This window comes from Chelon labrosus (genome assembly GCF_963514085.1).
Source record: "Chelon labrosus genome assembly, chromosome: 12".
NCBI classification, from domain to species: Eukaryota; Metazoa; Chordata; class Actinopteri; order Mugiliformes; family Mugilidae; genus Chelon; species Chelon labrosus.
In genome coordinates, this window is record NC_140345.1 from 8199932 (window position 1) to 8224902 (window position 24971).

The window sequence follows — 24971 nt, forward strand, 5'->3', positions numbered from 1 at the left end:
GTCAGATTTTCTGTACGAGCTCCTCATTGTGTCCACTTAGCTGAAAACACATAACTGATCCCAAGACGGCTATTGCACTTCTTTTGTCTAAGCTGTATTGCCGAAACACCAGTAAAAAAAAACAAAGAACAGCTGAACATTTTAAAGTTTCTGGGGAATAAGTAAAAAAAAATACACATGAATAAAAGTGATATGAGCTATTTGTATGGCAGAAGCAGGTACGGCTGCCTTTAGGGGCAAACTTGAGGCAGGAGGATGAAGACCTCGATGCGGTCAGTATGTGGCGCTGTTTGGCACCAATGCAGTAGGAAGTTAAATAATATCCACATCACATCCGTCAAACAGAACAGCAACAAAAGGTCTGAGGCAGTCCAGTTAAACTTCTGCTGTGAGTATTTTCGCTTAAATAGTGGTAGATTTCACTGTCTGTGCCGGTCCAGAGGTGCTTCTATTAGTTTAAAACGTGTATGTCGATGTTAAAAATCAACACATATCCGCTTTGAGCAACGTTTACATGAACGTTAGCAGTGTTGCTAGCTGTGGCAATTTATTAACAATCCAGCAAAGTTGTTTTCGCTACACTTATCAATATCCATCAGGACATGTATTTACAGATTTTCGAAAAGCTTTCTCGTTAAGTCACTTCATAAATTGAGCAGCTATGTTTGTTTGACAGTAAGAGCTTCTTAAACATCCTGGTTGTTTAATGATGTGGCAGTGACCAAGCCCTTGGTTGAGCAAAATTTTCCACTGCTCAAATGCTGCACTGTAGAAAAGCTTAACTATGTTTCCGGTGTGTGTCTCCTCAGTTTGTGGGAAGTTCAGACTTTTATCTACTGTCATAACAATAGATAAAAGTTTGAACTTCGCAAAAACTTGGTATAATCAAGTTACTTACAGCTGGTTATTGATGTAGCTCGCTATTATTTACTTGTGAAATGTTGTGGCACTCTTTAAGAAATTTAAACTGCAGCTCCACCTTACAGTCTTGATTATTCTCAAATAAACCGAATACAATCATTAAATCTTCGGTATTTTGTGTTTAATGAATAACTTAATTAGTCATTTATTTGATGATAGAGAGAACTGATTAATTGGTGTTACTATTGTGCCCAAGATTTATTGCTGGTACTGAAAAGCATCTGATCAGAACACCAGTGAAAAAAATCTTAAATAAATAAATAGAACTCATGTCAGTAACAACATTTTTTTTCATGGTACTAATTTTTATGCTTCCTCACTCACTGATACTAGACAGTCTGTAGATGCCATCTGGAGCGCCAAAGGGAGAGAACTGTCTCGTAGACATGGACAGCAAGGCTGGAGATCTGTTCACTGCTGAGGATGCCCACCCAACTGGCACCAGTGGAGTCCTGTCAAAGTAAGAGATAATATGATTTAATTTTTTAGTGTGATGTTCACCAGAATCGTCAAACAGTTGTAATACTAATTCTTTTATAAAAATGAAATTCTTCATTGCTCAAATCTGCTTTTATTGCTCATTAGTTTATAGGGCATAATGTTAGTTTTACGTTTCTTAAATTGTCTCTATTATTATTATGCAGTTCTGAATGTTTTTGTCTTATTTTATAGGCTCTGGCTGCCCAAAGGCTTCTCAGCCAGCATGGCTAAAGAGTGGATCGACAGACGTCGACTGTCCATTCGGCCGTGGGCCAGCTTTGTGGACCAACGCAAGTTTTCAAAACCCCGCAACTTTGGAGAGTTGTGTCAGAGGGTGGTGAAAAATGTGGAAACTTATAACAGCAACTACACCTTCATCTTTCTGGGTCTCATCCTCTACTGCATGTAAGATCAAGGAGTTTATGTAGTTTTGTTTTGTCATAGAGAACATTTTCACCCACTGCTGTCCACCTGCTACTCATACGGAAACTGTTAGGTAGAGTTATTTATCGTTCAGTTTGCAATTTAAAAAAAAATTGACATACAGCATGGAATTGGTGTAATAAGCTTTAAATGAAATCTGTCAGCATCTTTTTGATTGTACTGTTGATGTTTCTACGCTACAGTATCAGCTCGCCCATGCTACTGATTGCCTTGGCTGTGTTTGCTGGTGCCTTTTACATAATCCACCTCAAGTCACTGGAATCCAAACTGGTTGTTCTAGGTGAGTAACTGGAAATTCTTTTATCAAGAATGACAGAGTCTGTGGAGTCTCGTACAGAAGTTTTACTTGCAGCAAGGAGTCGTTGTCACAAAAGCTTCTAAAGCCTTAAGATATATTCCTACTTAAGTGATTATTAAATCACTTGTAAAATATATTAATGTTTGTGGTATGCAAATATTCAAGCCTAGGAAGATCAGTTTGATATTATTATTATATGATATAGCAACTTAAATCTTTAGTTTTGTTTGTGTGTGTACATGCAAATGAATCTAACTAAATGCAAATGTTAAAGAATTAAATTTATTCAAGAACAAAGTATAAGTGTGCCAGGGTCTAAGTAATAAAATATATCACTGCGATGAGTTGAAACTTTTCTCGTGAACTTAAATAGATCTGCACGAGGCAGGACAGAACTATGTCTAATGAGTGCCGTGATATACTATATATGTTAACAAATCTCAATATGTTCTCGTCAACCAGGCAGGGAACTAAATGTCCCCCACCAGTTGAGTCTCGCTGGAGCTGTCTCTCTGCCCGTGTTCTGGTTGGCTGGAGCTGGAGCTGCAGTGTTTTGGGTTCTTGGTAAGCCAAATCACATTAGTCTCTCTTATTATGCAGTGTCATTATTAGTACTATTCTTATGGGCATGCAGGAATCTTTGTTGAACATTTGAATTCAATACAACTCTCTATAGGAAAATAACCTCAGTGGTGTTAATGTAGTTGTAAATGCTCATGAGCTCTGTAAGACAAACCTTTTTTTGTTTCTGTCACGTGTCATCTCAGGAGCAACGTTGTTTGTGATCGGCTCTCATGCTGCGTTCCGTGAGCTGGAGGGATCTGACATGGAAGAACTCCTCATGGAGTCTGTGTGAAGAGCAGCAGGTGCTGGTCGGTGATCAAGGTTTAAGGAAACATTGCTCCTGGGTCTGTTCCTTAGTTTTGTGTGTGTTCCCTGTATATTAACTATGCTTTTGTCAATGCACCATGTCTTTCATCTGCAATAACTGTTGTCACAGTCCACTTTTTATCAGTTATTCCTGCACATAACTTGCCAAGAAAGCAAATAATGTATACGTATCAACAACAAGCACACAGATTATATGCCTTTAACTACAAATTTTAAACCTGGGATGCCTCTGATTTGTGTCAAATAGCTTTCTGCAATGACTTATCTCCCATGTTATTAATCTCTTAATGGACCATCTGTGCTGTACTCTCTGCTGTGCTGTAGATATCGTCTGACACAAATATTTTGATCTAAAAATGTAATATTCATACTACTAAACTGCTACTAAGTGATTCATTTTCCAAAGGAAAAGTGCCATTATATGCTTTAAATTATATCTAGTTATGATGCAACCATAAAATTATTTTTTTATCTGAGGAAATGTGAGAACTAATTTGGTACACTTCTTAGTATAGACAGACTGTTGAGAAGACAACCTTAAAAGGTCAGTACTTAATCATGGTATTTTTTTTTATTGGGAATAAGACTTTGTTGATTTTGCATATTTATTAGCTTTGCTTGGAACATTCAGGTCTGAAGGTCATGTAAACATTATTTTTTTTGGAAATTCATTATTAATTTTTTTACATTTTAATGTAAGTTAGGTGTTTTGTATTCAAACCTTGGAAGTGCAATAAACTCCTAATGTAAAGCCATCGGCCTCTAAAGCCCAGTTTGCAGTTTATTTTCTCTCTGATCCAGTCACGTATTTGTTTTATTCGGTTAATGCTGCTTCTTTTTGTGCTTTCATAGCAGGAGTTGCAGCGAACTCAGTGGCTCTCAGCACTTGTCATTATTCTGCTCCGGTCTGAATACACAACGGAATGGGACACTTGCAACACTCGTGGCTCCTCTTCTGTTTCTCTAGTACACCAAACACTGCAGTGCTCACCAACCCCCTCTGGTCCCCCCTCTTGTCCCCCTATTCATGTGACCCCTGTGACCTGTGCTCTGTGACAGCACAGCGAACGGACCCCATGCTCAGGTTGCTATGGCGATGACCTTGGAGGGCCCCAGTCAGGCACACACTCATCCACAGGCACACTCGCTTGCACACTGCGGCAAAGGCAAGCGATCGATATTCTATTATACGTAGGGTGGCGAGGAGGGGGGAGGAGAGGAGAGTCGCACTGCAGTGAGCTCACTGCAGAGACACGGGGGAAATTAGAACGAGGGTGAGAGTGTGAGCGTGTTTGTCAGGGAGAGTGACAGAAAGTGGGTGTGTGTTTGTGTGTATGTATGAGCTGGAGACAGAGCATTTGTCATTGGACAGCGGTGGAGCACTTCCAGAAAGTTTGTCAGTTTCTCACTTAAAGGGACGAGATTCTCTCTGAATGTGGAAAAGTGACCTCTGACAATTCTTAACTCTCAAGATATAGGGCATTATATCATGTATAATTTATTTGATTTGTGTACTGGCTGGGCAATAAGAGGTTCATTTAATATAAATGACCCTTGAGGCACTGAGAAGTAGCACAATTACAGTTTGTTCCCTGAAGATAAAATACATGGCTTTATTTGAAGGAATTTAACTTTATGTTTGTGTATTAACCACAGAAGTTGTCCTTATTTCTTAAACACATTGCTCTATAAATTACCTTTTTTGAAATAGGACTAAGTTCCTTTCATAAGTCTGTCCTGCGGGCAGGGACTCTCTTCCCGAACCTCATTTACGGTGATGCCAGACAAGGCTGACACATATACAGAATTATTTTGGTGCATTACCCTGGGCTGCTGCCAATTCCTTCCTCCTATGGCAGTTTAACGTTATGCAGTTTGCAGGTTGAAGTGCAGATATATTCATAACACTAGGTGGCATCTTATTCATAGATTTTCATTCGTGCAATGCACTGCACTGCTTCAATTGTCAGTCTTATGTCCACAAAGTTGCGTCACATCAATAAGGCTTATATTATTGTGCCCCAGATATTAGATCATTTTATTTCCTAGTTGAATGCATGTATTAGAATAACTGAGGATAATATACAGGGTTTGCATTCTGTAAATTAGGAATGAGGAAAGATATTTTCAGTATTTATGAGTGAATAGGAGTAATATGATGAGGACGTCAACCTTCTAAGAGCATTTTTTTTTGCATGCCTACAGCAACAAATCGTAGTTTGCTATAGATTCATTCTACTGTGCACGATCATTGAAATTTACCAATTTTTATCTCATTTTCAAGACACAGAAGGAGATTATACGTGCTCATTCCACTACAAATGTTAAAAACAAAGACACACAGACAGGTCTAGGTTGTATTAAATGTTCTAGATGATTTATTGGTGTTGGTTTCATTTATTTGACACACATGTTTTACTAGTTGTGGGTTTTTCTTCTTTTTTTTTTAATTCTATTCTTGAATCTCAACTCTTTCAGCCATCCAAAACAGATCCAGCCTGAGGCTGCTGGCCCTTCACTGGTCTCCAACACATACATGCACACAGATCTGGGCCGGACTTATCAGATCTGGTTAATAGACCCCAGGCACATGGACTCATCGTCACCACTCACCACATCACAGCACACTTCACCACATCATACCGGCACACCTGCAGTGATAGGAACCTGAAAGCCTTTGTTGGCGTCTTGCTTCTTTTGGTGAAAACCTAAAGCCCTGCTTTGCTGTTACACTTTAGAATAGCCTTCTGGAAAACCAGCAAAAATAACTGAACCAAACAAAATACAAAAACAGAGACAGATATCGCTCACATTTTCCTATCTCACCAATATTGTTTATGGTCTTCATGAATGTCTCTCTTGAGCTCTTTTTCCACATGTGTTTTTTATTGTTTCATTTAAATTCAGTATAGAATTATATAGATTTCCTAGAGCACACAGAAAGATTGAATTGTATTTACCAACTTGGAGGGGGTGTACTGTAATAGTTAATAACAAGGACAATGGTTCACACAGTGCACACAAACAGAGACAAACGGGGTAGGAGGGAAGAGAGGGGAGGGGTGTGAGAAACAGAAGGGGAGACGGGGGACGGGACGCCATGGGGTGTGCTTTGATAGTCCTAAATGAGGAAAAGCAGCTCTCACACACATCCCCTCCCATCTTAGAAATAAAAAAGACAAGTAAAATCATCAAAACCCCCCTACCCTACATATTAAAAAACAACAACACTGGCCGTTGACAACAGAATAGAAGGAAAATGGATGCAGCGAGAACGACAGGGAGCTGACCACTCCACTGGTCCTCCACAGACAGGAGATGGAGGCGAAAGGTGGCAGTCGAAGTGACGTCGGTGGTGGGATCTCACTGTGTGATCTTTATATCTGTGTGTGATTGGAGGACAAGCTAAGGGTTGGCAAGAAGGAGAAGAGAGGGAAACATAGGTATACAGAAGGACAATGGGTGAGAGCAGGGGGAAGAAGAGGGAGGAGAAGGAGCTGGATGGCCCTTTTTTGCAGAGCATAGACACTCCCTTTGTATCTTTAGCTCATTCAAATCTACATACACAATATGCAGCTGCCGTTTGGTAGATATATTGGTTTATGTACACAGCAGTGAGAGAACACATGCAAAGAGTATCATAGGAGATGGGGAGAAAGGGGGCAGGTCAATGTAGAAAGTTGTAAAGGTGCTTTTGCTGTTTTTAATCTTTGGGGCAGTTGAGATGAAAATTGCTTTATAGCGGTTTTTGTCTTTAAGGGGGCGGGGGCATCTGGAGATGTGTCTTGCCAAGGATGGAGTGACGGGAGAGAAATAAGTGGAGATGTAAGGGGCTGGAGCAGAGGCGCTCCGTAGATCAATAGTATGTCTCCCTTTCCACCCAACCTGGAGTGCAAAAAAAAGAAAGAAAAACACAGAAGAATAGTTAACAATTAATTAAGTTTTCAATATTTTGCAAAATCATGTCTGTATGATAAATACAAAGGTGGTTCTAGCTGACAATTAGCTTAGCTTAGCACAAACACTGAAATCAGGAATGAACAGTTCGCACAGGTCTTTCCAATTATAACAAAATATCACTGATTAATTAATACATTTTGGTTACATACAAATAACTGAAATGTGCAAAATAAAATAATGATTAAAAAAAAATGACAGTTTAAAGCCGAGCACATTCACTACCCAGTATGAAACCCAAACCCGGTTTTTTACTCCTTTACAAACTCTTGTTTAAGTAGAAAGAAAAAACACTCACCTCCAGGGTTCCGGCGAATGAGAAGTTTTCGGACTTCATCATAAACAAAGATGAGAAAACTATAGGGGAATGCACAAAACCACCAGGTAGGCCTGTAGACAAGAGAACCAGAACAATTAAAAATAATCAAGTAAACAGATAACTAGATATGTCTTAATATGCAGACATAATATACTCACTTTAGAGGAAACATCCTGAGTGCCACGTCCATGCCTGGACAGTAGGACAGGAAGGCAGCCAGGGCTGTCTCTTCAAACAGGCCGAAGATCAAGATCTTGTTCCTGGATTGTGGAGAAGAAATTTTGATTCAGAAATGTGTCTGGATCATTTAGAGCCTACTCACACTAGGTAGAAAGATAGATACGTTCAGGAAAAAGAAAAGAGATCTGCAACAATATTGTGCACGTGTTGTTGCCCTCACTTCATGCCCTGCTGGAACACGGAGTTACGTCTGGTCTTGCAGATGATGACATCAGCCCACTGCACTACTACAATACTGACGAAGAATGCTGTGTGACATGTGAACTCCACAATCTTCCTCTGTTCATATGTCTGTGGAGGAAGGAGAGGACAGACAGTCAGCGAGGTAAATAAAGTAACACAAGCACAAATCTTCACTTGAGCATTACACACTCACCCATTGTTGTCCATAGCTGTCCTCCAGATCATTGACAGCACGGTCGTCCCAGTTCAGACGGATGCCTATTAATATACTGGGCAGGAAACCATTTTCAGCCAAGATGACAAAGTAGGCGAAGAAGCCTCCCAGAGCCTGGATCATACCTGAGGATGCACACACACGGATTAACTCACTGGTTTTTAAGTTTTCTAAATTTCGAAATCTAGTTTTGATCTAGTTGATATATAATAATATACTGTCAGCTAAGAATGGTCAAACATCAATCCAGATCAAAGATTACTGTTTGGATCAGCTGCAACAACGTTCTCTACACCTACCAATTTGTCCATAGGCAATGCTGATGAGCCTCTCATTCACCAGCTTGTCCCTAAATGGGTTCCTGGGCTGACGCTTCATGATGTCGCTCTCAGCTGCTTCATAAGCCAGAGAGATAGCCGGAACCTGAGTGAAAAGGAAGAAATGAAAACTTTTAGTCCAGTATGACAGTATGACAGGAGCTGTACTCAACGGTGCCTGTGTGTGAGCATTAAGCTGTATTTCTAATGAGGGTTAGATCAGCTCTGACCATGTCAGTTCCCAGGTCGATACAGAGGATGGTGATGGTTCCCAGTGGCAGGGGAATGTTGAGCATGATGAAGAGCAGGAAGGGGGTGATCTCTGGGATGTTGCTGGTCAATGTGTAGGCAATGGACTTTTTAAGGTTATCAAAGATCAAGCGTCCTGAGGGGGAAAAAAAATCAGAGAGGTCACATCACGAACTACATCCTACTTTAGTTTATCTTTAGGAAAAACTCTTCTTAAATCTTATTCCCATCCCCCCTGCATGTGCTATTTATGATTCTCATTATGAAATATTCATTTTCCTTCGGGTCTTCTCACCTTCCTCCACTCCTGTGACAATGGAAGCGAAGTTGTCATCCAACAAGATCATGTCGGCAGCTTGTTTGGACACATCGGAGCCTGAGATTCCCATGGCAACACCAATGTCAGCCTTTTTCAGGGCAGGAGAGTCATTCACACCATCACCTGTCACAGCTACAATGGCGCCCTGGGAGAAAGAAAAGGGAATGAAGAAAAGACAGTAACATAACTGCATAAAAGAAGTTATATATGTTGAATTTATTAATCTCTGATTTAGCAAAGTTCTTATTTTAAAAGAGAAATACATATACAAACACTATTTTCTAAATGGTTATGAACAAATGTTTTTATAATATATTTAAAAAAAAAAATAGCATAATAACATAACAGAGATATACTGTAAAATATACATAAATACATCATACAGTCATTAAGTTAAATTTATTTAACATTTTCAGGAAACATTTTTGATGACTAAACCTATTTTTAATAATAATAATAAATAATTTCACATGAAATTTTTTTCACATCTTTAAAAAGTAAATAGTACTTTTGAATAATATTTGTTCTTTTAAATTAGTCCTTAAAGGCACATAAATGAATTTCATGTAAAAACGGGCTGTATGTATCAGTCAGGGAATCTTCTTGCAGTGGATAACTAGCGCCATCTGCTGTTGTAAAAGTATAATGACACCCAAGAAAAAACTAAAAAGAAAACAAAACAGAACTCATTTTCTATACAAAATATGTATGAAAACAATGTCTAAGTGTTCCAACCTGTCTTTGGCATCCTTCTACAATGATGAGCTTTTGCTGTGGGGATGTCCTGGCAAACACAATCTCTGTGTGATTCCTCAGGATGTCGTCCATCTGATCCTGAGATAGATCCTTGAGGTCTGTACCGTGGATGACACAGGCCTTGGCATCCCTGGACACAGACGTTCGAATGTTAATAAGGATCTCATAATTTTCTGTCATTTTGTTAATCTGTGGGCCTGTTTTGTACGGAAAACATTCCCTACCTTGGGTTGACCTGGCTGACAGGTATGTTGAGACGAGCTGCAATGTCCTCCACTGTCTCGTTGCCCTCTGAGATGATGCCCACTCCCTTGGCAATGGCCTTGGCTGTGATTGGATGATCACCGGTGACCATAATGACCTATAAAGAGCAAAAGTTTTTAGGAGCTTTTATAGATTAAACTGTCTGATCAAACACATTTGTACCGAGAGGAGACAGCTCACCTTGATACCAGCAGATCGGCATTTCCCAACAGCGTCAGGCACCGCAGCACGAGGAGGGTCAATCATGGACATGAGCCCCACAAAGCAAAGGTTGTCTGTCTGGAAGTTTACATCATCTGTATCAAAGGCAAAGCCCTTGGGGTACTGATCTTCGGGCAGCATCAAGTGGCAGAAACCTGCAGGGAGGGGAAGAAGTGTGTTGATTTTTTCAGTTCACATTTTCCGTCGTTATCTCTAGTTTTGAAATAACTTGCAGTAATCTTATTCAAAACTGTCATTTTTTTTTTTGGAATTCAACACATTTTGAAAATTTTATTTAAAAAAAACTTTGACTGTGGCAGAATTACAATTACAGATATCTGTTACATAGCATTGATGCTTGATGAAACCTTTGTATTTTCAAATTTTGGTAGAAATAAATCTTTAGTTTTATGCTTCATGAAACATTTAAAAAAGTATTTTCAGGTAGCAGTTAAACAATATTGGTCAAATAAGTCATAATGTTTTTGAAAAAAAAAAATCAATCAAAATGATATATCATTTCATTTTCCACCATATTTATGACTAAATAAAATGGTCTTTTGAACGTCATTGTTATACTGTCACTGTATCATTGACTTGTCTGTCCTTACCCAGTACTCTCTCTCCCAGTCCTCCCAGCTCCATGTAAGCATTCTGGAAAGCTTCCTTCAACTCCTCGTCCATGGGCTGCTCTTTGCCCTGAAGCATGATGGTGGAACAACGGTCCAGGATTCTCTCTGGGGCTCCTTTCATCACCAGCAAGTAGCGGTTGTCATTGGGATCCTCTGTTTCATGGACTGAAAGCTGGAGGAGGAGAACATAGATCATGGTTAAGCCAGAACTCTCGGGTGTATTGTATATAATATGCATTGGTATCAATACTGTTGTTGATGTTAGTCATGGTCCATTACTCACCTGGTATTTGTTGGTGGAGTTGAAGGGGATCTCAGCTACTTTCTTGTTCCTGTCCCTCATTGCCCTGACTGAGCCACAGGACAGCTCGATACACTTGAGCAGGGCTGATTCTGAGGCATCGCCGGCCACATCGCGCTTCAGGATGGAAATTGAATCTTGTCCAGCTTTGAACTGTGCGCGGTTACACAGGCCAGCAACACGAGCTAGAGACAGCCATGTCACTGAGCTCTTGTCAAAAGCAGCACCTGAACGACAAACACAACAGTGGGTATTATTAATTATGATTATAGAATTATATTTCAGTTCATTTATTGGTGGTGCCTGTATGCCCTCCTTACTAACCTGACTGGTCCTCAGTGGTGTCGGCCTCATGGATCTGGTTGTCAAACCACATGTGGGCCACAGTCATCCTGTTCTGGGTCAGGGTGCCTGTCTTGTCAGAGCAGATGGTGGAGGTGGAGCCCAGGGTTTCCACAGCTTCCAAATTCTTCACCAGGCAGTTCTTTTTAGCCATACGCTTGGCAGTCAGAGTCAGACACACCTGCAGACAAACACATTATAATGTGTTTATATGAGTATAAATGTTGGTGGTACTGATACTGTAAGTGCATCAGTTGCCAGACTACAAAGGAGAATGCATGTGTTTGTTAGTGCTACATAAAGGGAGCTAATGGTAGGGTAAAATAAGATGAAATAAATTGAGTAAGAAAGTAAATCCTTATTTTATAGCATCTTCTATATAAAAGAAAAATACAATAAAAATGATCTAAACTATTTATAACACTATATTTAACCACATGGATCTACACAAAAGGTTAACACTAACATAGAAAATGACAGATAAAAGAACTGAGAAATAAAATAGAGAAACAATATCCATCCAAAAGAAACTGAACAACAACAGCAGATAAAAATAAACCACAGTGTGTTAATTCAGGTGAAAAGGGAAACACAATTTTCTAATTACTGTTCAACTTACAGTGACTGTGGCCAGCAGCCCTTCTGGCACATTAGCCACAATGATGCCGATGAGGAAGATGACAGCTTCCAGCCAGCTGTAACCCAGGACGATGGCCAGGATGAAAAACGTGACGCCCAAGAAGACGGCCACACCTGTGATGATGTGGATGAAGTGCTCGATCTCCTTGGCAATGGGTGTTTTGCCGGTTTCCAGGCCAGAGGTCAGAGTAGCAATGCGACCCATGACTGTGCGGTCTCCAGTGCAGATAACAACACCACGTGCTGTGCCTGGTTTGGAAAAAAGACAGAAATATAATGTGATAATTTACTTTTTTTTTTTCTGCGTCAGAGGCTGTGTGATTTTTATTAACACCACATTTTTAAATTCAATTTTAAGAGCAATGTGTGTCAAGTGTGAACTTTATCACTTGGCTCAGTTAGGGGGCTTTAAATGCAACCACAGGCACACAAGTTATTAATAGCATGCAATACTATTGCCATGGTGACAATACCTTCCACACAGTTGGTGGAGAAGAAAGCAACGTTTCGGGTCTCCAAGGGGTTGTCATGGGTACAGTCAGGTGACCTGTTCTGTGGCTCTGATTCTCCTGTGAGGGATGAGTTATCCACCTATAGGGCAACAGAAAAAGTAAAAGAACTTGTTGCTGCAGCAAAACAAAAACAAAACAACTGATGTATGCATGTGAGTTTGTGTTTTTGTGTCTACCTTGCAGCCATGAGCTGAAACCACCCTGATGTCAGCAGGGATCCTGTCTCCTCCCTTGACTTCAATCAGATCTCCGGCCACCACTTCTTCCGCATTGATCTGTACCTTCTCACCCTCACGGATCACCAATGCTTGCTGCACGAACACATCGGTGAGTGGTTAGAATATATGTACATAAACTCTTTAAACAGTGGTAAGAGGGGTGTATAAGAGGCAAGAAAGATTCATTTTCTTTGCTTTGTGTGAAAGAAACTGTAGCAGGATGCATTGTGTTTTTCAACAACATAAAACACACATGAATAGAGGCAACAGTATTTCTATTTCCCATTGTCCTTGAATATTACATCTGGTTAACTGGGTATTTCAAACCTGTGCTGTTGTTTTATATTTTATATAAGATGTATAAGACTTCATTCATATGTATGCCTTTTTGAAGGCTTAAGCATATGTTTACCTGAGGCACCATGTTCTTGAAAGATTCCATGATTTTGGAGCTTTTGGCCTCTTGGAAGTATGAGAAACAACCAGTAATGACGACAACAGCTGTGAGCACGATACCTAGGTACAACTGGGGAGAAAGAGAGAGAGTTAGACATATAGTATGAGAGTGTGGGTGAGGGAAAGGAACATGGTGAAATGCTAAAATTACTTTGCTGAGGTTTTATTTATGTTAATACTTCAGATTCCAATGTGTGATGGATGCGGTAATGAGGTGTAGATGGGCCAGATGCAAATATGTTTGTGCAAGATCTGTGTCACAAATTATGTGTGTCTCTGTGGTCTGTGACTCACATTGTCGCCTGCAGGTTCGTCCTCAGTGGCTGCCTGGATGGCATAGGCCAAAAAGCAGAGGATGGCGCCAGTCCACAGCAGGATGGAGAATCCACCAAACAGCTGGCGGCAGAACTTGACCCACTCCGGAGTGGTGGGAGGAGGGGTGAGAGCATTGGGACCATCTCTGATCAGAAACTCGGCTGCCTTGGCATTGGTCAGTCCCTGCAGGGAACAGAGAGGAAGTGGGTCTTGGAGTAAACTGAGAAAAGCAGTTCTGCACTGATGCAAAGCCATTCGACATCCTAATTTCTGAAGATTCACATATTTATTTAATATAACTTCAGAGTCCAATGAACAGTTAGATTTTCAAAAAACTTAACAAACCACCAGCGGTATCCAAACGCCATCTAGTGGCATACTGGGAAATAGTCTCAATAAACTGAAGTATCATCAACTCACCTGGACAATATCAGTCTGAAATTTTCTGCACACTTCCTCTACAGACATCTTGTGTTCCGTCTGGTAAACACACACACACACAAAAAAACAACAGCTGGTCAATATTTTGTGTATTTCAGATTTCGCTTTTGTTTTTTTGCATGCAAGGAAATTTTTTAGATAATAGCTTGAACTGAGAATGAATTATGCAGATTCCTTTGCTTTGGTAAATAGAAATTTACTCCACGCATGCAGTTCACCTGAGAGTTAAGTGTATTATGGCAGCCAGGTATGGTGACCCTGGTATCTTGCGCTGAAAAGTGGGATCAAACTGGCAACCTCCTGATAATAAGTCAATCCCTCTTACCAACAAAAATGCCTTAGGAATGTCTTTCTTGTGGCCTGCACAAGAAAGACATTCCTTCTCTCCACAAAAGTATCGTCAGTTCTTTTTCCTTAATTATATCCTGTAAGATGTTCTTCAAATGCAGAAAATCATCTTATTGATGGTAGAAAAAACATATTGTAAATATTATTATTATAATAAATATTAGTAATAAAATTTAGTATAATAATAGAAATATAAATATTAAGGAACCTGAAAATGAATCAGCCATTTATTGACAGGATTAAAAGTGAATTGACATCCAACATTTTAACGTTTAGGTTCCACAAGTATTCTGAGAATAAAGATTGTTTTACTTACAATGGGCACTTCCTTCTTCAGGTCATCCATGTCCCTGGTTGCCCCCTTCTTCTTCTTGGGGGATCGGTCATCTTTGTCCTGTGTGGTGGCAACGCGGTAACTGTCTGACCGCCCATACTACAGACACACACACATGTTTTATACATGCCTTTGGACTAGGTTGCGGAGATAGTAGCCTGCGTGCCTTTGTGTTTACTCTTAACTGGTGTGTGAGTTTTTGACTGTGCAATATAGGCACTCAAAATTATACTTTATCTCCGAAAATGCATTATATTCCCTAACTACACAGAGCTGTCTTGCCTAACGCCGTAAGAGTATTTATCAGTCACCGACTGCAATAGAAATCAAGCCAGTGGGCTTTATTCAACTGTCCTTGATATTTGTCAGTTTCAGTTGTATACTCATGAAGTGGCCTTGTGAGATGTGAGGGTAGTATTTCTCAGGAAGAAATAATTTTCAATTATTCTCAAGTTTATGACAACGATATTAGATATAAAAAGATGAACATCAAAACGTGTCACCATAAGATTGATGACAGATGTGCAAGGAGTGTGCATTACCCTGGCAGTCCTGCTGTGCTTGATCAAGCAATCTCAATCTTATCTACGATAAGAATACATTAACATCAAAGCTGCCTGCTCTGTCATACCCATTTGATCTCCAGCCAGTTGTACACTTCAAATATAATCAGGTGCAAATGGTTTAACCTGTAGGTTTTAACTGATCACCTGCTCCTGTTCATTTAGTTATCTAGCAGCAGACATAAGAACATGAGAGAGAGCGAGAGCAGGAAAACTCAGACACATCAAAAGGTTTCTTACTGGATTATAGTCTGATCTACAATATTAGAGCAGATGTAGAGATGCTTTCATGCCAAGAATACAATTAAATTAAGTCACACATATACACAGACACATCAAATGTCTTGGTCCTAATCTGTTGGCTTAACTTCACAGCCCGCTGTTCCACCTACCCTCCCTACTTTAATTGTCCTCTTAGAAATTGGCTTATGTAGTTAAACCAGACATGAGTGGTCTATTAATAACCCTGATTCTCTCCACCAAAGCCCACTATAGTTATCCTACTTCTATAACCGTAACTTTAGCTTGTTGTCCGGAAGGAGAGTGGCCTGACCGCTGGGTCACATCAATACAAATGTGCCTCACCAAAGGTCAAAGGTGACACAAAAAAGCAACAATCTCTCTCAGAAGGTGCGAGTGGGTCCCAGCAGACTGGCCATTCATTGACACAACCTGGTAATCAGGGAAACTGTGCTTGGTGGCAGATCAATGCAGAAAATATACACTGATATCTCCATGTAGGGGTTTGCAAACCTGACGGATTAAGTGTGGCAGAGTCCAGCTGATACTGATCTGAATCAGACAGAAAAGGCAATACCTATTAACTAATAATCAATGACAGCGATCATTTTAGTTTGAGATTATGGTGTAAAAAGATTGAGAATTAGGTTAAAGGTTAAAATTTCACAAATAACTTTCAAAGCAACTGTGTGCGAAATTCATTCATTCAAAGAAAGCTCCCTCTAGTGGGGCTGCCATGTAGTAACATTTCCAGCTGCCTTCTACTTGACTGCTTTGTTTGAACTGTAAGGTAAGGTAGAGAGAAAGTAAACAAAAAAACAACTTAAAAGTGTGCCTACTTTAACATAAGTGGTTCTTTTATCTAAATCAACCAGGTATATTTGCAGCTGCTAGGGAGTATGAATCAGAATCCTTATTGCTCCACTCAGAAGAATTCTGAACACACCCAAACCACACCAAAACATACACGCCTGCCGTGGACAGAAATGCAACAACGAAGATAAACTGCAGTTCTCACTCGGGGGGGCCGTTGTGCAAAACTGTTGTGAAATCACGTCTTCACAAACTGAATTTGTATGTGGTAAGAAAGACCTGTCTATCTGGTTTGTCACCATAAAAAAGCTTCATGAAGTAACACACATGACAGCTCTAACTGTTGAGCTGCTCAACGACCACTTCTGAATCTTAAACAAACAATGAAGCTTTTGTTCCAGCTTGCCAGGCTGAGAGAAGCATGTCAGGGAGCTGTTTGACCAGACTCCAAACACACGCACATGCAAACATACGCCGGTCTGCAACAAAAGAACAGGTGAGCAAATCTCCTGCTGCAGCATGACCAGACAGGCCCTGAGAGGCAGAGGTTGCACGGGGCACAGACTGATGCAGTGGAAAAGTACTGGTGCCGATTCCCTCTGAGACAGACCCTGGGTGTGTGTGCATGTGTCTCAATGCGCTTTAGAGAATGTCAAAGCGATGTATGTGTGTGCGTGTCTGTTTTAGTTTTTCCGCAGTCAATGAATGAACACTGTAAATGCACACGTAGGGGGCACTGGCAAACTAATAATATAAATATAGACCCACAGAACTCTTATGTCACACACACTCACACGTATAAAGTGCATAAGCCAACGGTCGGCGGGCAGCGGCGAACAAAGGGAAATGTGGTGAAAAGCAGAGACACAGAGAGACGGATGTGAAGGGGGGTGGATGACAGACGGGAATGGCCTCATGCAAAGGGAGACATCAGTGGGAGGTGAGAAGCGGGTACAGATAAAGAGAGGGAGAGGCATGTGGAGAGAGGATCAGAGAGTGAGTGAGAGGAACTTCTGCCACCCTTCTCTCATGCTTCTAATTAGATATTGACCAGCAGTCTTTGTCTGCTGGCTCTATATCAGTGTTTGACCCACTGTGACCCCACTCTAATAGATTGCACAACCTCACTTGTGTTGCATGTGTGTGTTCTCATATGTTAATGGATTCAATTCTCAATCTGCATGTCCGTGTGTGCCCTTAAGTGTATTTTTATTTGCAGATATGAATGAGTAGTTCTCAGTATGACTCGTAAGGGAAGGAGATGTGGTCAGCTTTTACCAACGTGTTTGCTTTAAGAGTATACCGAGCAGGTATATATCTGTTTTGGGCTTGTGTGTGTCATTGTGCTTGCTAATCAATCATTAATGGGAAAGGACAGCCTGAACAACATGCGCCACCTTTTCAACACCTGATAAGATGTCTTCATTGGCCTACATGCATTCATTAATTTTTGTTTCTTGGAAAACAAACGAAAAATGTCTTCAAGTCTTTAAGCTACATTAATGTTATTCTTAAGTGTTTAATTAATTCAGCAGAGAACTTAGTAGGTTCATATTTTGTGCATATATAATTTATGTCTTATATTCACAGATAACATGTGCTGACTGTGTGCGTCTTTGTGGGTGTCCAGCTGTCTCACACAGCTCTTAGGTAATTTAATGATCCCCCTCTGGAAACAGAGACTTGTGGCTGGAATTACAGACACTCACTCTCCCACTAGCATGCCGACAATTGGAGTGATGGACAGACATATCTCTGACATCATCAGGAAATGGAAAAAAATCTCCTGCTCATCTATGGCTTACGTAGAGTAATCCCCCACATCCATGCACATATTTACCTATTAGAATATGTTTCAATTAACAGTAATTCAATTAAGACAATGTTTCACATACCTCCCTGTGCATTTGATTTGATCATAAATTATTCTGCAGGACAGCTCTAAACCTTGCAATTTGCCCTCAAGTGTACAACACTGTTGAGTGTTTGGAGGGCAGGTAACCATGGTGACCAGCACGGCCATTGGCATGGTGACAAAGCTCAACAGTGGCCTAGTACTCGAAGGATCTCCTGATATGATCCAGGATGAGTAATAATTGATGCATCTGTAACTGGACACTGTATTCACTGCTGTATAACGCAGACGGGCGATTGATTCAGGAATTTGAGTGTGTGTTTGTGTGTGTGTGTCTGCGTGAGCAGAGGTGAGTCATTGTATTGGCTACAGTCCGTATGTGCAGCGTCTACACGCATTGCGGCAGAGAGAGTGAGGGAGATGTAGAGTGAATGAAAGAGAGACCTAGCCACGGTAGAGTAATATGATAAGACGCCAAAAATAAGAACAGTCAGAGTCTTGAGAAAGAAAGAGCTTGTTGAATTCTTCCTCAAGTGTATATTCTAACTTTATTGATTGTCAGTATGCAACTTAAAAAAGTATAAAAAAGATACTACTCTGTCATGTTCTGCACATCCTGTTCCCATTAGGTTTAGTTTAGGAGTGGCACATAAGAGGAGGAGTACGTCGAGCATGTTAAAGACAACATGTTAGGGCAAGCAAACCGATGTTTGGTTTGAGTGCGACCAGAAAGTTGCATTTTCTTCTTCCTCTTTAACGGCACAAAACAGAAACTTTTGTGCGTACGAATACTGTTGTCATGCCATTCTGTGTTTATGTGGACCACATATGAGGAAGTGGTTTGCAGACTGGAAAAATATCACAGTGCACCACACATTGTTCATTGTTTGTCACCACCACAGTATTTGTCATACCTTCATGTGAGACACTGCTTCCTATTTGTATACTACAGAGCAGCAGATGGGACATAGCACATGGTGTTGGATACGTATAAATGTATTAGTTAATTATAAATTATCTCTGGGTATCCTTAACAGTATCATAAGGTCCAATCCAGATCCTCTCTTCCTCTTGTAATTCTGAGCCAATGTTGAGGCAGCAGGTCGAACACCCCCTGTCTCCACTGTGGTCCACAGCTTAGCTCATACAGTCCAAATGCAGCAGCGCTAATAGCTGTCAGCAGGTTTGTTAATATTGTTTTTTTTTCTTCTGAATGTCGATAGGATTGTTTGTCAGGGACACATTGATTATAAATGGCCGCTGCAACTAATGTATCCTTGCGGCAGAATTTATTAAAGTGTGATCTCTTCCACACGTTGTTGTGCTTACCCTCTCTCTCTATAACCTTATAAAACCAAAGAATAACTCGCGAAATAAACAGCAGTAAAATGGTGTTAAAATGTGTGAATGCATCCAATATTAACAACATGATATAATGAATCTCTGCATCTGCATCACGTTACTATAACAGCAGCGTGTGTACATGCTATTACATGCTAGTCACCTTGCAAGGTCATTGGGCCATCTGCTGTTCCTTGCAGCAGGGCCACGGTAGGGGGCTCAGGCTGGGGCCCAGTGGATATGGCTGTTGGGATTAGCTAGTCTGATTACTACCTGGGATTAGCCCACTATGCTTCTCTCTCACTCCTCTTTCGCAACCAGTCTCTCACAGAAAAAAAAAAATCAAATGCAGTCTCTGCGTTTATCATTAAGTCATGGAGGGAATGATTTGATGAAAAGCTTGTAATAGTACTGGACAAGGAAACGATAAAATGGTTACTCTTAACAGGAGATTAGAGTTTAGAAGCTTTGCAAAAGAGACCGTTGAGATACTTGTTTCACTTCTCTGTATCTGGCTTGGGAGTGGTGTAAAGTCCTCCTATCTATTTAACAAAGAGAACAAACATCAGAAGGAGGAGATTCTAGATAGCAAATTGAAACAATGAAAGGAATAAAGATATCTTAAAACTCTTCTTGGAGAAACAGACTGCAGTCCCAAAATACATTCACTATCTACTGAGGGGGCTGCATTGGTCTCATGGAATAGTGTACATAATGTGCAATAAAAAGACTGTGGCCGCTTGGAAGAAAAGCTAAATCTCAAAACCACATAAACACAATGAGGGATTAAACTCTCTTTTAGCTATAATCTCGTGATTGCACAAAAAAAATAAAAATAAACAAAAGGCAAACTGAAAATCCCAATTTAAGTTATAAACCCTAGTGCCCCCGCCCCAGTCTGTTCCCTCCAGTCCATCTGTCCATCACATCATCATCTTCATCTGTTCATCACACAGAGACAATTGTGTAACTGTGTGACTTTATTTCCATGCAAATGTACCGCCCGATAAATGGAGCTGTGAAGGCCGTACAGTCCAGTCGATGTGTCTTGGTTGTGTGTGAATGTGGCCTGGCCTAGATTAGCAGCATAAATCTTGCTTTCTTGGTGCCCGTAGAGAATATGCCGCCTTGTCATGGTTTGTAGATTGAAGCTGGCCGGTGTTACATGTGGTGCTTTGGCCTATTTGCTAAGGGACACACACATCTCCAGGACAACAACCTGAATTAGTCATGTTGCTGTAGTCACGCAACCTAACCCCTCTGAAGCTCTGTCTTTATGGGAGACAATTAGCGCATTAATGTTGGAACCAGTTGCCATATCAATCACTGTGTCTACTGCAATCTTGTTTTAAAGTAATGTATGAAGGGGACAGCGCTGACCTTTACATTTTATTAGCATTACACAAGCTGCAACTAAGGCTCACAGATCAGGTATAGTCCTGTTAGTCTCTCTTTCTAGCAAGGAGGCTAATCGTAGATATGTTGCTGAGGCACTAGAAAAATCGGTACTCTGTCCTTCAGCGGCACTCTCACTAAGTCATGAAGGAAACTGCCAGCAATACAAAGGATATCTATTGATCAGTGATTGACAACTGGCTTGAAGGAGACAATAGAAAGGCATTTCAAAGGGTCACCATATTGACCTTAACTGACCTTTAGGCCACAGGGCATAAAGTCAAATCAGTGAGACCATATGGTTGATCAGATCCTGTATGGACATGCTTTTCTATTGGCTCGTGCAGCGTGTGGGACAGATCAGCCATGGTACAGTGCAGCCTATTAGCATAAGGCAGCAGGTGCAGTGGGGAGGGATGTGCAGCACTCTGCACCAAACTGTGGGCTGGGCCTCTGCAGAGGCCACACACATCCAACTCCTGAATTACCTTCAGTAACACTTTCCAACTTCTCCTCTATCACTGCGCACACCTCACCAATGCCAGTCTGAAAGTACATACTGTTCTAGAAACCTTTATAGCACGATGTGATTAATTAGTCCAGTTAAAGTCTTATAGGAGCTTTTGTTCAGCCATACAGTCACTGGCCATTAAGACATTCTGACAAAGCCTTAGTACTGCTACAACACCTTCATTTTTGAAGGGGGGCTCACCTATACCATATTGTTCCGAGTTGCCACCATATTGACCCTTCAGGTAAAAATGTCCTTTGAACATCACCATCCCAAGCCCATTCCTCAACTCCCTATCCCATCTGTCTCCTCTACCCTTGACAACCAATCACACAAGGCACAGCAACAGGAAACATGAGCCATGGTAATGTGAGCCTTGTTCATTATCCTGTAACAGGATATAAAGCCGAGCAGCCCTCCCCCTTTGTACGCCACATCCCTCACTTTAAATCCCTCACTCTTTCTCCCTCTACACCTGCAGACCAGTCACTACTTATCTGCCCTTCTCTCTCTCTCTCTCTCTCTCTCTCTCTCTCTCTCTCGCTCTCTCTCTCTCTTGTTCTCTCAGCACTGGCACCCTCCCCCATCTGTGTCACGTGTCTGAAGGCAAAAAGCAGCAGTTGATGCGTGCGCGCAGCCCTTCATCCACATCTCAATTTACACCCCTCCTACAGAGTCATCCGTTTCAGTCACCATAAGGTATAGCTGCACCAATGCAGAAAGAGGAACATCGAGATAGATTAGAAGGTGAAGTGTATGTGTGAGAACACTCCCTTGCTTCACGGATGCTCGTCTAAATTAAGAATTTGTATCTTTATGTCTGACAAAATGTGCCATTGTCTCTCTATTGTGTTCTTCACACAAACGTTGCTCTATAGCATCACTGCCGTCTCCTAACAGGGTCCTTTCTACGTGACTCCACGACCCAACCTATCACAGTTCTTTACAGGGAATTTCCACACCAGAGGCCCCGCCCTCGGTTTGACGCAGAAAGCACGTCGCAAGCGATGCCCCCTGCGGCCTTGGGAAAGGACAGCCGGCTATGCCATCGCACATTGCACCAGTGCGAAATTCTCGGAGGAAAAAGACACATCGAAAGGGATGCAAGTGTAATCCATCAGCGACACCTAAGATTTCCAGTACACTTGCCCATCCACCACTCTATCCCTTCATCCATATTTCCATCCCTCCCCCCTTCAGGGTCACCTCCGCGCGCAAAGGGCGAAAGAAAAAGAAACACCCTTCAAAGAGTGTCACGGACACTCATAGTATCTTATTATTCTTCTCTACAATGTCAGCCTCTGGGGATATGTGACATCTTCCGAAATGACATAACATTTCCACGCAGAGTCTCTCCCTCACACTGCTTAACCAAACTTCCACACCGCAGCGGCAGTACGTGCGTAAGCATTTTTTTTTGCGCTCCCATCCCATTTGACGCAGTGTCCGCCAATGCTGCCGGGTTGACTTCCACATCTAAATGAATAACCTGACTCGAATCGAATCATCATCAGCTGGTGTCTCACTGCGATGACACCGGACTGCATTGGATATTTCTCAGCATCGCATGATCTCCTGTCTGCAGCGTCATACCACCGCATCATTCTCCGGGCAGACCGGGAGCAGAGATTAAAAATCACAACTCCTTTCGCAGGATGGCGATGGAGCAGAAATTGCGCAATAGCCCACATCTCTAGACGCACTTCGGCTCCTGGCTTGCATTAATGCTCCATTGATTAATTTACATGGCTAATATGTTTAGAATCGGAAACGGATCAGACGGATGTACGCAGGAGATGAGACCTCTCCAAAGTCAACTATCACATCGTCGTGCTACGGGTGTAACGGACATTTCTTTAATCTTTAGTGTGTGTGAATGCGTTCACTGTTGGCGATTATCGAGCCACTGTTATGTCACAAATTAAAGGGGAAATAAGCTGGTGAGGCGATTATTCCCGGTAACCGCATTATGACGCACGGGTCATCGAGGGTGCCGAGGATGAGACTCCTCAGCGGATAACGTCCAGTGTCGGGACGCGGTGCTGCTCAGCATCATTCCCGGATCACCGCCAGCTGTTCCTCTTGTGCGGCACCGGAGGACCGGGGAAAGGGGGGTTAAAGCAGGAGAGGACATGATGGGAACATGGAGGGGAGGGGAGGGGAGGGGAGGGGGGGACAGCGCGGGCACGAAGGAGGTCACAATACACGATGTTCACTCATCACAGGCACAGTCGTGCATCATAACTATGTACAGAAAATATAGCAAAACTCATTTTATTCATCCGAAAGGTTAATATCGAGTGAAGATAACGAGCGCCCCCCCCCCATTCCTTCCTCTCCTAAAGCAGTCAGAGAGAATAAACCGATTAGGCCTAACGTGGCTGGCAAGGTTATAGTCAAGGCCCTGCCAGAGACCTAAAATACATGTCATACTGACAACCTCTAAACCACAGACACCAATTCTACAACTGAGACTTCTGCTCTCGTTTTTATTTTTTATTTCATCTGCGTCAGAGCAAACTACATGAGGGAGGGTAAAATTGTGGTCAAGTCAAAATCAGGCTAAAGTCAAATCAAAATGAGCATGCTAAGGCCGCAGCATTCTACATCTGGCTACATCAATTTGTCGCAGTGTAGCAGACCAGGGTAAAACACAGTTCCGCATTAGAGTCAATGTCACTCAGACAAAACGGGATTTTCAGAGGGGGGAAAAATTACATCACGGCTCAGTCTGAACCCGTTCCTGTTCATTAGTGATATTAGTCTACCTCTCACTTCTTAGGCCACTTCAGGAGGACTACAACGCAGTTAAAAAGTTGATATCGTCAGCCTTACCCCCATGTTGGCGCAGTCACTCTTCTCCTCTCAGGTGATGCACGGCTTGAGAGGTGTCAACCCCTCACGTTGTGTTATATCAAAATGCCTTGCCTTGAAATACAAAAGAAGATATGCTCAGTTGTTTTGTGCTGTTTAAATAAAAATAAAAAGACGTCACAGAAGTTATCTATAAGTCTGGAAAAAGATTTGTCTTGGGCTTAAATAAACAGTCTCTCAAACCTTCAAAAAGGTTAGGCAACAATCTCCCCTCAGCGAGACGTCTCTCAAATGAAATGTTGCGGTCTCAAGCGGAGCATCACGCGGGGGTCCGCTTCCTTCCTTCGCTCTGTGATACTTGCGGTGAAAGACCGGTGAAGCTACAGAGCCTCGCTACCCACTGCTACTTCAGGGCTTGGTCTCCCTCCGCGCATCTGCCGGCTGCCGCAGTACTCCACTCCTCTAATCCGCACCACTCCGCCAGTGGAAGAAGCGCGCCCCTCAAGCAAACGGCTGCACCGAGATGCCCAGTTGAACCCGCCCACCGCTGACCCTGACGGCCAATCATAATTCCGACCGTCTCATCGGCGCAGGGATCGCTGACCAGTTGGATTCATCTCAGGCTTCAAGCGAGCCAATGAGCAGCGAGCGCTGCCCCTCCTGTTTTACTGCAGAATTCCGAGGCTTGCAGCCAGCAGCATCGTGAGTCTCTAGACTGAATTTTTTTTATATAAATGGACGCACAAGGTTAGATTCTAGCTGTCGTGATTGTGTTTGTTCTTCATGTAATGTATTTATGTAACATAAAACATTGGATTTGTGTGCATAAGGTTTGTGTGCATGTGATA

The 24971-nt window shown here is 41.8% G+C and overlaps 2 protein-coding genes across 3 annotated transcripts; one reads left to right on the forward strand and one right to left on the reverse strand.

Moving 5' to 3' along the window:
• Positions 1–104: 104 nt before the first annotated feature.
• rabac1 (Rab acceptor 1 (prenylated)) lies at positions 105–3788 on the forward strand. 2 transcript variants are annotated; one of them, XM_084556683.1, is made up of 6 exons: positions 105–388; positions 1259–1381; positions 1594–1806; positions 2028–2125; positions 2606–2707; positions 2911–3788. In XM_084556683.1, exons 2-6 carry the CDS (start codon positions 1266–1268, stop codon positions 2997–2999), a joined length of 618 nt encoding a protein of 205 aa, XP_084412809.1. In that variant the 5' UTR covers positions 105–388; positions 1259–1265; the 3' UTR covers positions 3000–3788. The 2 variants fall into 2 exon arrangements, with proteins under 2 accessions (XP_084412809.1, XP_084412808.1); XM_084556682.1 differs by having other exon boundaries at positions 106–388; positions 1255–1381.
• Positions 3789–5899: 2111 nt separating this feature from the next.
• Positions 5900–24597, reverse strand: atp1a3b (ATPase Na+/K+ transporting subunit alpha 3b). Its single transcript, XM_084557162.1, has 23 exons — positions 24367–24597; positions 24145–24237; positions 14574–14690; positions 13889–13948; positions 13448–13651; positions 13110–13223; positions 12656–12790; positions 12441–12558; positions 11948–12216; positions 11311–11509; positions 10969–11213; positions 10665–10857; positions 10033–10208; positions 9813–9949; positions 9568–9718; positions 8809–8977; positions 8495–8649; positions 8247–8370; positions 7927–8072; positions 7711–7841; positions 7469–7570; positions 7290–7381; positions 5900–6919 (listed from the first exon to the last, which is right to left on the reverse strand). The coding sequence occupies exons 2-23, from the start codon at positions 24148–24150 to the stop codon at positions 6891–6893; spliced, it is 3072 nt and encodes a 1023-aa protein (XP_084413288.1). The 5' UTR covers positions 24151–24237; positions 24367–24597; the 3' UTR covers positions 5900–6890.
• Between the last annotated feature and the right edge of the window lie 374 nt (positions 24598–24971).